The sequence below is a fragment of the Chelonia mydas genome, chromosome 14 (genome assembly GCF_015237465.2).
Source record: "Chelonia mydas isolate rCheMyd1 chromosome 14, rCheMyd1.pri.v2, whole genome shotgun sequence".
Lineage (NCBI taxonomy): Eukaryota > Metazoa > Chordata > Testudines > Cheloniidae > Chelonia > Chelonia mydas.
The window spans coordinates 32,397,332-32,412,148 of NC_051254.2; the positions used below are offsets into that span (position 1 = coordinate 32,397,332).

At 47.6% G+C, this 14,817-nt stretch overlaps 2 protein-coding genes across 4 annotated transcripts in view; one reads left to right on the plus strand and one right to left on the minus strand.

Moving 5' to 3' along the window:
- The window catches only part of LOC102945825 (zinc finger protein 436), a 1,196,575-nt gene that overhangs the window by 750,406 nt on the left and 431,352 nt on the right, over positions 1–14,817 (plus strand). The window lies entirely within an intron of this gene.
- The window catches only part of LOC102939916 (butyrophilin subfamily 1 member A1), a 64,764-nt gene continuing 61,530 nt past the window's right edge, over positions 11,584–14,817 (minus strand). For both annotated transcript variants that reach the window (XM_043528790.1, XM_043528791.1), the window contains exon 11: positions 11,584–13,861. In XM_043528790.1, the coding sequence (XP_043384725.1) occupies positions 13,308–13,861 (554 nt within the window). In that variant the 3' untranslated portion in view covers positions 11,584–13,307. The remainder of the gene's footprint in view (positions 13,862–14,817) is intronic.

Genomic DNA, 14,817 nt, shown 5'->3' on the forward strand with positions numbered 1-14,817 from the left:
ATCGGCTTCCCAGCCGCGCGCGCCCGCCCCGCCCTACCATTGGCTGCCCAGCTGGTCCGATCCCGTCCCGCCATTGGCTTCCCAGCCGCGCGCACCCCGCCCCGCCCTGCCATTGGCTGCCCAGCTGGTCCGATCCTGCCCTGCCATTGGCCCCGATCTGCCGGAGGTCATTGTCCGCCGAACCCAGTCGACCCCGCCTCCAGATCTCTGGGTCAGTCGCAGGTGGACGCCCAGCATGCCTGGCGCAGGGGATTTTGGGGGATGTAGTTTTTGTGCAGTGGGAGTGACGTCATCCCACCCGGGAGTCAGTCGGAGCGAAGCGTGGAGCGCTGCTGCGGCTGCCGCCTCCTGGTGTCTGCGGTCCCCGCCTGCTGCAGCATCGCGGAGGGAGCGAGGGAACTGGTGCTCCCCTGGGCCGCGCACTCTGTCACTGCTGCAGCCCCAGAGAGACAGCGGCTCGTTCCAGGCACCAGGCTCAGGCTGCAGATGGGTAACGGGAGGAACGCCAATGGGCCACGTGTGGACAGGCAGCACCGGTCACGCTGTGATCTGCTCCCACCCTCCCACCGCGGCACGCGGATCAGCCAGCCCTGCTCGGACCCTCGCTCCGCCTTGTGTGCGGATTGCCCTGCGACCCTGGCCCTGGGATCTGCGGAGAAGGGGCCTGTCCTTTCATTCCCGTCACGGACTGTTTCTGTGCCAGAGGCCAAAATCAGAATGAGGATCGATACCTTAACATCCAGCTTGCGAACCTGCCACTCACCCTGAGCAGCCGCTTACCCCGCTAGTACTTCCACCAAATTCAGTGCAGTAAGGTCCTCCTCAGAGTGATTAATCGGCTCGCAGGCTGGGTCCCAATGGCTGTAACCTCTGGAGTGAATAGACGCCGCTGGGCTCTGCTGAGCCAGGGTAACACTGCTGTCTAGCCGGGGTTGGGATGGGGAGCGATGGCTCTGAACAGCCAAGTGCACTGGGGTACCATAATGAAACATGGGCTGTGTTGACATATCTAAAGACTTAGGGGAATTTTGCAGACATTGACATCAGCACATTGTGCATCCTGAACGTCTGTTCTTGGAGCTCTGAAAAATGATCAGTTCATAGAAATGGATACTAATCATCACCCCCTCTGCATAAATAGGGGGCTGCTGTGCTGGGTTTGCCACTGGAGGCAATAAAATGCAGCCTTCTGGAAAGGTGGGGAATTGAACAAACCCGCCTGACCTGGACCATATTGACTGTGAACACGCGACCAACCTGTTAGCAAGGAAACCGTGAGGAGTGAATCGCCCCTTGAGCTCCATGCTAGGCCCATGCAGGGAAGAATTTCATTAGTACTGGACTCCCAGAAATTGGGGTCCAAACCCCTAAGAGATTCAGGCACCCCAATCCCATGGACTGTCACTGGGAACAGGGAACGTGCCTACCCTTCGTGCCTTGGCATATCTCTGTGACAGTCTGTACCCTACGCTCACCACTTTTACAAGATTATGATAAATTTTGTACAAAGTATGCCTGGTAAGGTATAATTTGAAAACTCATATTTCACTGTTCATTATTGGCCTGGTAAAATATGTGTGTCAGCATTGTATGGAAAGTTATAAGATTGCCCTGTATGACATTACTAAGGCATATTCCAAATCTGGGGAAGCAGTTCAAACCAGTTCCTCAGAGAAAAAGGCAAACTGATGCCTCAGCCAGGTGGACTATCACCTGGTAAAGCGGCCATTCTTTGGCAGGAAGAAGGGTCTGAGCGAGAAATTTACATCTTAGCTGGAGGTTCCTGTGCAAACAGACCAGCTGTCATCTGAATCCCAGCTGGGGATGATTCTCAAAGAGGAGGAAAGATATAAAAATGAGGAACAGAGGACACAAATCACCTCTGTCCCCGCATCTCTACTCGCAGCATCAACAACGTCTGAAAGACAAATGAAGCATCACTGAAATGGGGGAGTGGTCCTGGCTGAAGGTCCAGCCAGACTGCTGTGAGCATGTGGTGAGAACCGTCAAGTTCACTTAGCTTGTTAAGTTTGTGTACTTTACCTTTTATTTCTTTGTAACCAATTCTGGCTTTTAGGCCTCATGCTTGTAATCATGTAAAATCTCTCTTTAGTTAATAATCTTGTATTATCATGTCTTTGAATGTCTCCCCTTGTAAGAACACCTGAAAGTACCTGAAACTGGGCCACAATTCTGGAATTGGGTGAGATGGGAAACCCAGAATCTAGCTGACCCAGGGCATTGTGATGATGTCATGGCTCTCCAGCTGCTCTCTCACATTCAAACCATCAAAGACAACGCAGCGCTGCAATGTCCAGGGTGCTATTTGCAATCAGAACCTTTTTATTTTTCATTCTGTTTATTTGTCAAGCTCAGCAAAGCAGAATTTTCCATTGTTGGATCTGGAGACGGGGAGTGTAAAGTTTTAACACAAAACTGATTTTAATAATCACAACCCAACACAATATTTGCCAGCATTATGTAAATCACCATCATTGCATTTCTTTAGCTCCCGCCATCCCAGCAGCCCTAAACACTTCCCGAAAGTGGGTAAATAGCCCTGTGTCACAGACACTGGCACAGAGATGCAAGGCCCAGATGGAGCTGTATCCCCATGGCACGGACTGTGGTACCGCACACAGTGATGCAGGGCAACCTGGAGCTCTGCGTGGCGTGTGTCACACCAGCACATCCCTGTTGGTCCCTTTGGCTTCCGCAGAATGGGGATTTTATATTTTTCATTGGGCACTGCTCTGGTCACTAGGAAGGGTTTCCCTTTCTGATTTTTCGTATTAAGGCAGCTCTTTGTTAACTGCATCTTGAGATTTCGTTCCAGCTCATACCAATTGACCCTATTGAAGCAGGAGTCCATGGGGACCGCATTGGTGAGCGTGAAGGTGGCTATTTGGCCTTGACCACACTGGCAGGAGTTTGGGTTCAGGTGTCCCCAGTCATAGTGTGTGCTATCATAATCTTCATTGATGGCTTGCTTTTCTTTCACTTTTTCTTTTTCTTTCAGGTCTTGAGGCAGTTTTCCTTCCACCTCCATGTTTGTCTCTGATGAATTAGCCAGCTGGAAATAGAGAAGGCCAGAGTCCTTACATTCAACTTGCATCAAAATGTACATGACACACAGAGCAGCAGGGAATCAAGGGCAAAACAAATCTCTGTCTCTTGACTCTAAGTATTTTCATCACCCTTCTCTGAATCCCCCTCTTTTCCTGCTTTATCTGTTTGATTTACAGTGCCCAGGAAATGATTTAATGTGCTGGCCAGTTCTCCCAGCAGGAAGAGCATTCTTACCTGCACTCTTTGTGTGTCTCCGGCCCAGATCACACCATTATGGCACTTGCACGAACAGGACTAACAAAAAACTAAAGCCGTGCTTTCAGTATGAGAGAGGTGACTTATAAATGCAGTGCCCTGTGGTGCACGCTATTGATACTGCATCCATAAAGAGGGGGAAAGGGTTGCTGGGGTCTCTATGGGGCAGAGTTACAGTTGTTTGCGTGCCTGAACTATGGATTTCCAGAGTTTTGAATGTCTGAGTTTCTTGTGCAGCAAGTTTAACCTTAACTCTGAATTTCTTGGCTTTGTAATGGCTGTTTTTTTTACTAGCTAAAACATTCTCATAAGGATTTTTACCCTTTAGTTACTCATTTGATCTCAACTTCCCCTTTAAGAACTTGTAGGGTTTGTTTGATTGTTTGACTGAGAAGAACAGTAGAAAGAGAAGTGAGTTATAACACAAATTTATCACAACATCCAACCAATAAGCAAAACTACAGCATTCCTCCACACCTTGACCTATTTTTTGCAATTTACATTTATTAAAATATCTCCCAATGGGATATAAATCTTCACTACCTGCTTTATAAACTTAATGAGCTCTGACATTGTATAATGTTGTGACAAGGTGCATGAGGTAATATCTTTTACTGGACCATCCTCTGCTAGTGAAAGAGACAAGCTTTCAATCTACGTAGTGTTCTTCTTCAGGTATGATAAGAAGATCTGAAGAAGAGCTCTGTGTAAGCTCAAAAGCTTCTCTCTCTCACCAACAGAAGTTGGTCCAATAAAAGATATTACTTCACCCACCTTGTCTCCCTAATATCCTGGGACCAACCTGACTACAGCAACACTGCAAACAACTCTATAATGCTGTCAGCTATTTTGACTTGGAGATGTTCATCTAGGACAAAAACAATGCGGAGTCCTGTGGCACCTTAAAGACTAACAAATTTATTTGGGCATAAGCTTTCATGGGCTGGAACCCACTTCATGCATCTGACGAAGTGGGCTCCATCCTACGAAAGCTTATGTCCAAATAAATTTGTTAGTCTTTAAGGTGCCACAGGACTCCTCATTTGTTTTTGCTGAAATAGACTAACATGGCTACCCCTCTGAAACTTGTCACCTAGGACAGTTGTGGCCTTTTCCAGCCTGTGACAGAATGTACCCCTGTATTCACACCCTACACACTATTATAAAAATCTTTGTACAAAAGACATGTCTTGTAAGGTATCATTTGAAGACTCCTAAGTTGTTGGTCAATATTGTCCTGATAAATTATGTGTGACAACATTGTGTGAGAAGTTATAAGATTCTCCTGTATGGTTTTATTAATACGTGTTCCAAACCACAGCCCTGCCCAAAGAGAAGCTGGCAAACAGGACTATTCTAAACAAAGGAACTACACATAGACACCCTGTCCCCTGAATCTCAGCTGGAAATGCTTCTCAAAGGGGGGAAAGGACTATAAAAAGAAGGAAACATCCCAAGACACCCCCCTCTCTCTGCCCATCGGCACATGAAGGACAATAGAAGCAGCATTAAACTGCGGGAGGGATCCTGACCTAGAGGGTGTGGTCAGACTGCTGAAGCATGTGGTGAGAAATCTTTGCTTTGAATCTAATGTAGTTTGTTAAGATAGGCATTAGTAAACATTCTGCCTTTATTTTTCTTGTAATCACATCTGACTTTTATGCTTCATTATTGTACTCACTTAAAATCTCTCTCTTAGTAGTTAATAAACTAGTTTTATTGTTTTATCTAATCCAGGACGTTTAAATTGAAGTGTCTGGGAAGCTCCGTTTGGGGTGGTTCGTTGTTTGCATATTATTTTTATTAAAGAAATAACAGTTTATATAACTTGTATTGAACAGGAGACGTCTGGGCAGTACAGGACACACATTTCTAGGAGAAAATCTAGGACTGGGGGCAGGGCCGTCCCTATCCATTTTGGTGCACTATGCAGCGCCGCCCCAGGGGGGCTGTGTGGGGCCCCAGGCCTCTGCAGGGGGGAGTGGGGGGCTGGGGGGAAACCGCCACTCAGCACTCGCCGGTGGAGCAGAGCAGGCTGGTGCCGGGCCACTCTACTAACCACTGGTGAGTGCAGGCCCGGCCCCTGCTGCAGTCCTCAGTGGTGTGGGGGCGAGGCTGGGGCAGAGTGGGGCGGGAAGAGTCAGGGGCGGAGGCTTTGGGGAAGGGGTGGAGTGGGGGCAGGGCTGGGGCAGAGCAGGGGAGGGGGCCATGGGAAAGAGGCGGAGCAGGGGCTGGAGCAGCACGCAGCTACGCAGGGCACCAGGAAATGTGGTGCCCCAAATTTCCTGGTGCCCTATGCAGCTGCGTACTTTGCGTATGGGTAGGGATGGCCCTGACTGGGGGTGTTTGGGGGTCACTGTGCAGTATAACCAAGGCTTGTAAGAGCCCAGCTGTAGCTGGCTGGCTGCAGCACACACAGACGTAGCTGGGAGTGAATTGCATGCTGGAGGCTGTTTGTGAGCAGTCCAGGCTGGAGGCTACAGCAGCGAGAAATTGTAAAAGGCAGGGTGACACAGCTACTCCTTAGTTTGGATTCTACCCAGGTAGGTCACACAGCCATCAGCCTTTAAGCACAGGAATACTGGCACTAGTCCAGCTTGTCAAGCTCCTCTGGCAATGAAAAATGTTGCACTGATTATAACAGAAGGACTGGGAGGAGGGAGCAGTCAAGAGACATTGGCTGGATTGGCACATTCAGAAGCTAAAAGACCAGATTTGCTTTAGAGGAAGAATTTCAATAGCAACACATGGTGTGAAAAGGCTGTTGCTGTCCACTTGGAAAAGAACCGGGGGCTAGATACACCCAGCTGCCACTTTAGGCACTTACATCAAAAATTTAGATCCTCAAAACCTGTGCTCAGCTGGCCCTGTTGGTCCCAAAGTCCCTGGGTGCCTAAGTTTCCACTGGTAAAATCATAGAATCATAGACGTGTTGGGCTGGAAGGGACCTTGAGAAGTCAAGTCCAGCCCCACGTGCTGAGGCAGGACCAAGTAAACTAGACCATTCCTGGCGGATGTTTGTCCAGCCTGTTCTTAAAAATCTCCAGTGATGGGATTCCACAACCTCCCTTGGAAACCTATTTCAGAGCTTAACTCCCCTGAGAGTCAGAAAGTTTTTCCTAATATCTAACGTAAATGTCCCTTGCTGCAGAATAAGACCATTAATTCTTGTCCTCCCTTCAGCGGACACGGAGAACAGTTGATCACAGCCCTCTTTCCAACAGCCCAGAACATGTCTGAAGACTGTCAGAGGCCCCATCAGTCTTCTCTTCTCAAGACTAAACATGCCCAGCTTTTTTAACCTTTCCCCACAGGTCCAGTTTTCTAAACCTTTGATCGTTTTTATTCTTCTCCTCTGGACTCTCTTGAATTTATCCACATCTTTTTTTAAGTCTGGTGTCCAGAACTAGACACAGTACTCCAGCTGAGGCCTCACCAATGCCAAGTAAAGCAGGACAGTTATCTCCCCTGTCTTACATAGGACACTCCTGTTAATACACCCCAGAATGATATGAGCTTCTTTGCATCTGAATCACATTGTTGACTCATATTCATTTTGTGATCCACTATAACCCCCAGATCTTTTTCATCAGTACTGTCACCTAGCTGGTTATTCCCCATTTTGTAGTTGCGCATTTGATTTTTCCTTCCTAAGCGTAGTACTTTGCACTTGTCTTTATGGAATTTCATCTGATTGATTTCAGACCAAGTCTCCAGTTTCTCAAGGTCATTTTGAATTCTAATCCTATCATTCAAAGTATTGCAACCCCTCCTAACTTGGTGTCATCTGCAAATTATATAAGCATACTCTCTGCTCTATTATCCAAGTCATCAATGAAAATACAGGTTGTACCTCCTTTATCCGGACTTCCCTCGTCCAGCGACATCCCTGGTCCGGCAGCGTTGGTGACCCTGTGAGTGCTCCAGCCCTGGAGCACTCACGGGGAAAAGCCAACAGCCCTGGGCTTAGAAACTCCTCCGCCACCCTCCCAGAGCTTCTGAAGCACGGAGTTAAAGCTCAGGGAAAGAGGGGGAGGAGTAGGGACGGGGTGTGGGAGCGCTGGGGGGAAGAGAAAGGGCAGCTCAAAGAGTCGCACCAGAGCAGCATTGACTGAGAAGGGATGGGGGGGGCACTGCTGGGGGGCTCCGCAGCCACCCTGCCTCTTTCGCTGAGCACCCCCCCCATCCCTTCTCAGTCAATGCTCCCCCGGCCGCAGGGCTTTGCAGCCCCCCGCCTCTTCCCCCCCAGTGCCCCCACCTCCAACCCCGCTCCGTCAGTGCTGGCCCCTCTCCTGCCAGAGTGGAGTTCCATGGCCGGCAGCAGAGGGGCCGGCATTGACCTCCCCTGGTCCGGCAAATTCCCTGGTTCAGGATCTGTCAGGTCCCGAGGATGCCGGACCAGAGAGGTACAATCTGTACTGAATAGTACTGGAAGCAGAACTAACCCCATCATGGCCGCACTAGATACGTCTTCCCAGTTTGACAGCAAACCATTGATAACTACACTTCTAGTACTGTCTTTCAACCAGTTGTGTACCCTCCTTGCAGTAGTTTCATGTAGACCACATTTCCCTAGTTTGTTTATGAGAATGTCATGTAGGACTTCATCAAAGGCCTTTCCAAAATCAAGATAAATCTTTTTCAGTGCTCCCCCCATCCAATAAGCTAGAAACCGTGTCAAGAAAGGAAATTATGTTGGTGTGACATTCTGTACCTTGAAATAGCACTCTGTAATCCCCATATTCATCATTCCTATGTGGTTGTGATATTTCATACAAAGCATGCCATGTGAGATATCATTTGAAAGGTCATGATCTGCTGAAACCCAGTGTTCTGTCAAAACATGTATAACATTAGTGTGTATGAAGTTATGAGATTTTGCTGTGTGGTTGTTACTGATATATGTTGTAAATTTGACAGTCTCTTCACTACAAAGGTGGGGAGGGGACCTCTTCCCAGGAAGGTGTTCACTGACCATTAATCACCAGGGAAGCTGTAATCAAGGGATTTACAGTTCAATAACACAAGCATCACACAATGGGGACTGCTCAACTCTATGACTCAGTTGCCCAAGATCACCGGGGGATTGCTCAACCCTGGGACTCAGCAAAGCCCACCAGGGCATGTCTGGGATGGACTAAGGATATAAAATAGGGGATAGTGGTTTGGCCTTTCTCCTCCCCCACCTACGCTGGAACCAACAAGAATACTGAGAAGACAGAAAACGTCAACAGAGGAGACTGGTCCAGGCTTAAGGGAGAAGCCTGTGTATTATGAACTGTAACGTCCAGAGAGGTAAGAAAGCTGCTTGATCTAAATACTCAGGGGCAGTGAGTTATATGGGCCTGTGGTGCCCGGGCTCTAGCAAACTGAGTGACTATTAAAATGTCATCTACATACTGAACTATTTTTCCCGTTTGTAACAGTCCCTCTGTCTCTAACATATTTCTTACTACAGTATGAAATATTGTGGGTGAGTCACAGTACCCCTAAAGCAAATCTGGTCTTTTAGTGAAACAGAACTCCACATAACGGAACAGCTGTACTGATATAAACACCTTTGTAGAGGTATAACTGCCTCCGTGCTAGTGTGTGGTTAATCAAATTGGTTTAAAAAGACACCTTTAGTTAAACAGGTGCAAAAACTTATGTGGCCAAGCCCCAGCATTTACAGTTGTGGTGATTAATGTATTAATTTACAGTTAATGAACTTGAGTTAAAACAAGCCCCAAAACTCTTCTGGACAAACCAAACGGCAAATTGTTCCCTGTCTCACCATCCAGGGGACTCCAGGTGCAGACTCTGCCCCACTGACTGGCTGTCACACAGGGGAAACAGCTACTGGGTTTGTGAAGACTACACGGGGAAGACTGGGAGCCATGTGATGGCTTGACAAAGAGGGCTCAAGCCCGAGGGATCCAGGACATGTATGAAATAGTGATGTGAAATGTGGCAGGTGGGAACTTCAGGTGCAGAGAGACCTGGTCTTTCCTGGAAGGCAGAACAGAGGAGTAGCAGCGGCTGAGGAACCTCAAATACCTTTGCTGACTGCAGGAAGCCCCCATTGCTGCTTGGGAGGGGGGAGACAGCCACCAGGCAGCTTCAGAGCAGTTATTTGTCTGCCCATGTCCTCTCCACTTCCCATGCAATGATCCTGCAGCTATGAATACAGTGCATGCCAGGAGTCAGCCACCTGTGTGCCTAGGGGCATAGCAATGGCAGTGACAGCCTACTTGCCCAAGAACACTATCACATATGATAAGTACGCAGAGACATGAAGACAGGAGATAGTGGTGTGGAAAGGGTTCTGAATTGAATAATGAGGTAAAAGTTTACATTTGGTGTTATTTTCTCCGGATGGTCAATTACACAATCATGGCCATGTGACAAGGTGCTGTTAGAAGCTACAAAGAGAGCCCTTTGGAAGCCAGCACCCTGGTCACTGACCACACCCAGGACACCGGGTGCAGTTAGAAGAGAAGGCACTGAGTAGTTTGGGTCTGGAAGGTGTGACGGTATCTAAATGAACTATGACCGTATACATCATTATTGCAACCACTGTCATATAGTTGCAACAAATCTTGTACAAAGATGGTCAAGTAAGATATCTATGAAAAGGTTGTAGTTTGCTGATTGTGATTAAACTACTTGTATGGGTGTAGCATTTATGTATTTGAAGTTATGAGTATTGGCTATGAATTTGTATTTCAATGTGTTTGACTCTAAGCAGCACCAGTGAAGCATTTGGCCAGCTCATTGAGAAGGGACTATTCAGATTAAGTGCCCCAACAAGAAACACTTAACTGACAATGGACCCTGTGAGACTCCAATCCACATCTGATGAGCCTTCCTGGGAATGTTCAAAGTACCATGTGAGCAATGGCTGCCACCTGCAAAGAACTGAATCATGCATGGAGATGTGAACTTGCCCATGTGACTCCAAACTCCATCTTCTGCTGTGATTTTCCACAGTAAGAACAATGGGGAGCTTCCACATGGTAGAGGATATAAAAAGGCCCTGGAAGCCCCTCCATTTTGTCTTCAAACTGGCTTCTGATCTCTGGAGGAACTTTACTATAAACTGAAGCTCTAAAAAAAGGACTGAGGGACCCATCCAAATCTGTGGATGTACTCCAGAAACTTGATTTGAGCCAGCAGTTTATTCCATCACTGCTATAAGCCTGAACCAGGAACTTTTCAACTGTTGTATGTATTTGATTCCTTTAACCAATTTTAACTCTCATCTATATTTCTTTCTTTTTATGAATAAACCGTTAGATTTTAGATCCTAAATGATTGGCGAAATTGTGATCTTGGGGTAAGATCTGATTTGTATATTGATCTCGGTTTTGTGGCTGGTCCTTTGGGATCAGGAGAACCTTTAATTGGGGACACTGGTTTTCATAATCAGTCATCCCTATAAGGAGTGCTACTGGTGGTACAAAGGAACTGGGGTACCTGAGGGAATTGCTTGTATGACTTCTGGTTAGCCAGTGGGGTGAAACCGAAGTCCTCTCTGTTTGGCTGGTTTGATGTGCCTTAGAGGTGGAGAACCACCAGCCTGAGGCTGTGACTGCCCTGAATTGGTACTCTCAGTAGTGTCCCACGAGAGCACCCCTTGTTACAGAAGGGTAGAGGGGCTCACTTGCACCTGTAGGGAGCCTGATGAGGTCACTAGCTCAGCGCTGAGAAGAAAGCTGCAGTATAAAAGGCTGAACCAGGGAGCAGGAAGGGGGCTCCTTGTAACTGCTGCTATGCTGTGATGCACCATAAAAGGTAATAAAGACACTTGGTGGAGGTTCCCTGGCAGACTGGAGGCTGCTTAATTCACACAGAGGTCTGCCAGCCGGGGGTTGCAGGAACTGATGGGGAAACCCATTCATAGTTAGACATTTCAAAATGAACATTGCCTGCAATCTCTTCATGACATTTCATGCTGTAAATTGTTAGTGACAACACATTTTTATGTCTTGTCAGATAGTAAAAACCATGTTGTATATTAACCTGTTTGCCAACATATTTTCCCACATAATAACACAATGAGATTGGATAAGAAGCCATAGTAATTACGCATAATTCAGTAAGAAATAGGGAAAGGAACGCAGATATTTCTGAAGGAAATTTTAAGGAAAAATTCTCTTATTTTTAGATTAACATTTCCCTGTGTTAAAAACTAGGAAAAACACATAACTTCAGCAGTCCATGCCACCTAGACACTAGCAGACTGGATAAAAACACAAGTGAATCCATCAAAAGATAACTTTAGGGTATTTATTTTCAAATAATCAAGGTAAGTTTAGGGTACTCTGACATGAATGGCATATTATGAATAAATTTTCAAAACTGAATTATTACATTGAAAATGTTCATAATGCATCATGTTTAAAACAAAAAGTAGTCCAAGCAATGCCATGTGATGTGCCTCCCGTCATACTCTGCTCAGCTAGCTCTTGAAGAAATTAGGTTCAATGGCTAATTTGAAGGAATTATGCCAATCAGTCACTATTTTTACAGAGCATTCCTGAAGGTGGTAGACAGAACCCAGAGGAACTGTGATGAATTTCCTGGAGCAACTTTATTTCTTTGTACTCTAAACCTCACATGACAACAAAAATATCACCCTTTCAACTGATTTATGGCCGAGAAGAAAGGTTTCCTAATAAAGCATCACCAAATTTCAAGTTATATGTCATCAAGTGCCAGTGTCTTTAATACAATTAACTTAATTTATGATGATTCAATAAAGGAATACAACCCTGTCTGTTTCTTTACCAAACGACATTTGTTTCATCCTTAGAACCAAGAACATGAAGAGCCCGTCAGTACATTGAAATCAACAGTGGACACTGACAATACATTGCCTGCAAATAATATTTCTAAAGAAAAATAAACTTAGAAAAGGATATTGTAGAAGAGATTTCTATATACAGGAAGATAGCATTTGAGGTTCGGGACCATGTTTTCTTAATTGATGTGAGAACAAGAAAGGAAATGTCATATCTTGATTACCGATTATATGAAGCTAGAAAGTTAAAAATCACATGAATTAATACTAACAGAAGTTCAAAGACTATTTTATAATCTTGTGTGAGTTAACTTAAATATATTGCTTAATTAATTCTATCATTTTTTCACCAATTAATTGTCAAAGGTGTAGTGCAGGGGGTGGGTGTATGTGCCCTGCCTTCCAGAGAGAACCAGTCAAGACAATAAAGAGAGGGAAAGAGAGCGAGAGCAGCTGCACATGTGTGTAGTTGTGATGTTTACGACACATGTACATTGTAACTGAACAACCCAGTCTGACAATTTAATAATTTTTTTTGTTAAGATAAATATTTTGGATTTCTTGAAATTCCACAGCTGAAATACAAATTATACTATTTAGAGAAGTTAAACTTCAATATAGATTTGAGGGAAGAATTAAAAAAAATAATGTAAATAATTCCATTTCTAAAAATATGTTTAGATGCTTGTTTTTGAAATGCTGTTGAAATACAAAAGAAAATGTTCTTGCATTTACACTTTGTGACAATAATAACATTTTCTAAATTAGAATAATCTTTTTTCTTTCACATTTTACATTGAGATTTCAAAGGGGTAGAATATTCTGACAGGAGTGAATAATCCCCATCCAACACCATCTGCTATCCCTGGGACAGAGGATGCGGAAAGGTGAGGGCAGCAAAAACTACTCGCTGTCTGGCAGTATTTCTTACCAGCATCACCCTGTGCCAGGGGGGAGCAAACACAGGGGGAGGGGGGAAAGTCTGTCTAGCTCCTTCCAGCAAGTGGGACCCATTCACCCAGCCTGGGCGGGGGTTGCCAGGTGTCCGGTTCTCGATTGGAACCTCCAGTTGAAAAGGGAAACTGGCAGCGTCCGGTCAGCAGAAAAAGTCCAGTTGCCTGCAGTGACTGGCCCCCACCACTGGGAGCTGGAGGAGCAGCAGCGCTGGGGGGGCCAGTCTGTGCCGTGGGGGTCACTGTCAGGGACCGAGATTCCCCCCGGCCTGAGCTGGGACCGGGCAGATTTTCAGGGGAGCCGCGTTTGTACCCGAAACATAGTAACCAGGACTGAAATAAGGGCGGAGCGTCCCGGAGAAGGTGTCAGTGAAACTGAAGAGACGGGACCTGTCAGTCACATTGTAAAACGAGACCTCACCCACCTCATAGTCCAGGAAAATCCCCACCCGGCTGGGCCTGATGTTCACGGGGAGGGAGGTTGAGGGGGAGGTGAGGGCCTGGTATACCCCACCCCTCAGCCACACGACCCAGTATCCATCCTCAGGTGTGAGTGTGACCTTCCCCTTCCTGCTCACAGATTCCCTACAAACCCCCAGGTACCAGCCTGTCTTGCCTCCCACCTCCACCTCCCAGTAACGCCTCCCGCCCGTGAACCCCTCAGCGCCCAGGACACAGATATAATGATCGAATCCCTCAGACTTGTTGGGCGGATCCCAGTTTCCGTGTCTCACATGTTTCCGATCCTCAGACAGGACGAGGTTGGGATTTGCCGTATCTGGATCCAGAGTCACGTTCACTGGGGAGAGAGTCATAGAGTCAGGGCCGGGGGCAAGGGCTGGTCACTGGGATCAAAGGGAAATTAACCTGCATTCCCGTCGCTCCCCATGGTGCCTGCCCCTTCCCTCGCACCCCCTCCCCCGGCACCTTCCCCTTAGTTCTCCCCCCGCCCCTTCCCTCACCCTCTGCCCCCCTGACACCAGCATCTCTCACCCCCCTCTAGTGCCCTGGTGCCAGCCCTGCCCTTCACTCTTCCTCTGCCCCCCTGAGTCGCATCTCTACCATTGCCCCCATCTACCTCCATGGTGCCTGCCCCTTCCTTTGCCCCCTCTGCCTATCTGCCTGGTACAAGTCCCCTTCCCTTCCCCCCTTTGAACCCCTGGTGTAAGCCCTTTTCATCACTCCATCTCTGCCCTACTGGTGCTCACCCCTCCCCTCATCCTCCTTCTGCCCCCCTGGTGCCCACATCTCCACACCCCTCTTTCTGCCCCCCTGTGCTCACCTGTTCCCTTGCCCCCAATCTGCCTCCTGGTGCCCATCCACTCTCCTCTCCCTGCATCTGCCCCTCTGCTCAGTCCCCACATCCCTCCTGGTGCCTGCCCCTTCCCTCGCCCCCCCTCTGTCTTCCTGGCACCCTCCCCTCATGCCCTTCTCCACTTTTATGACTGTCCCTTTCCTTTGCTCCCCTGTTGCCCCCTGGGGTCTGCCCCACCCCTCTCAGCCCTCTGGCACCCGCCCTGCACCTCATCCCACTTTCTCCCCTTGTCACCTGCGCCTTCCCCCACACCCTCCTTTTCTCTGGTGACAGCCCCTCCTTCTACCCACCCTCTGCCTTCCCAGTGCCTGCCCCTCTGTTCACCCCTTGTGTCCCCTGGTGCGAGCCCCTTCCCTCTCCCCCTCCTCTGAGCTCCAGTTCCCGTCCCTTCTCCTGCCCCCCTTTTGCCCCTCGAGCCCACCCCTCCCCTCATCTCCCGT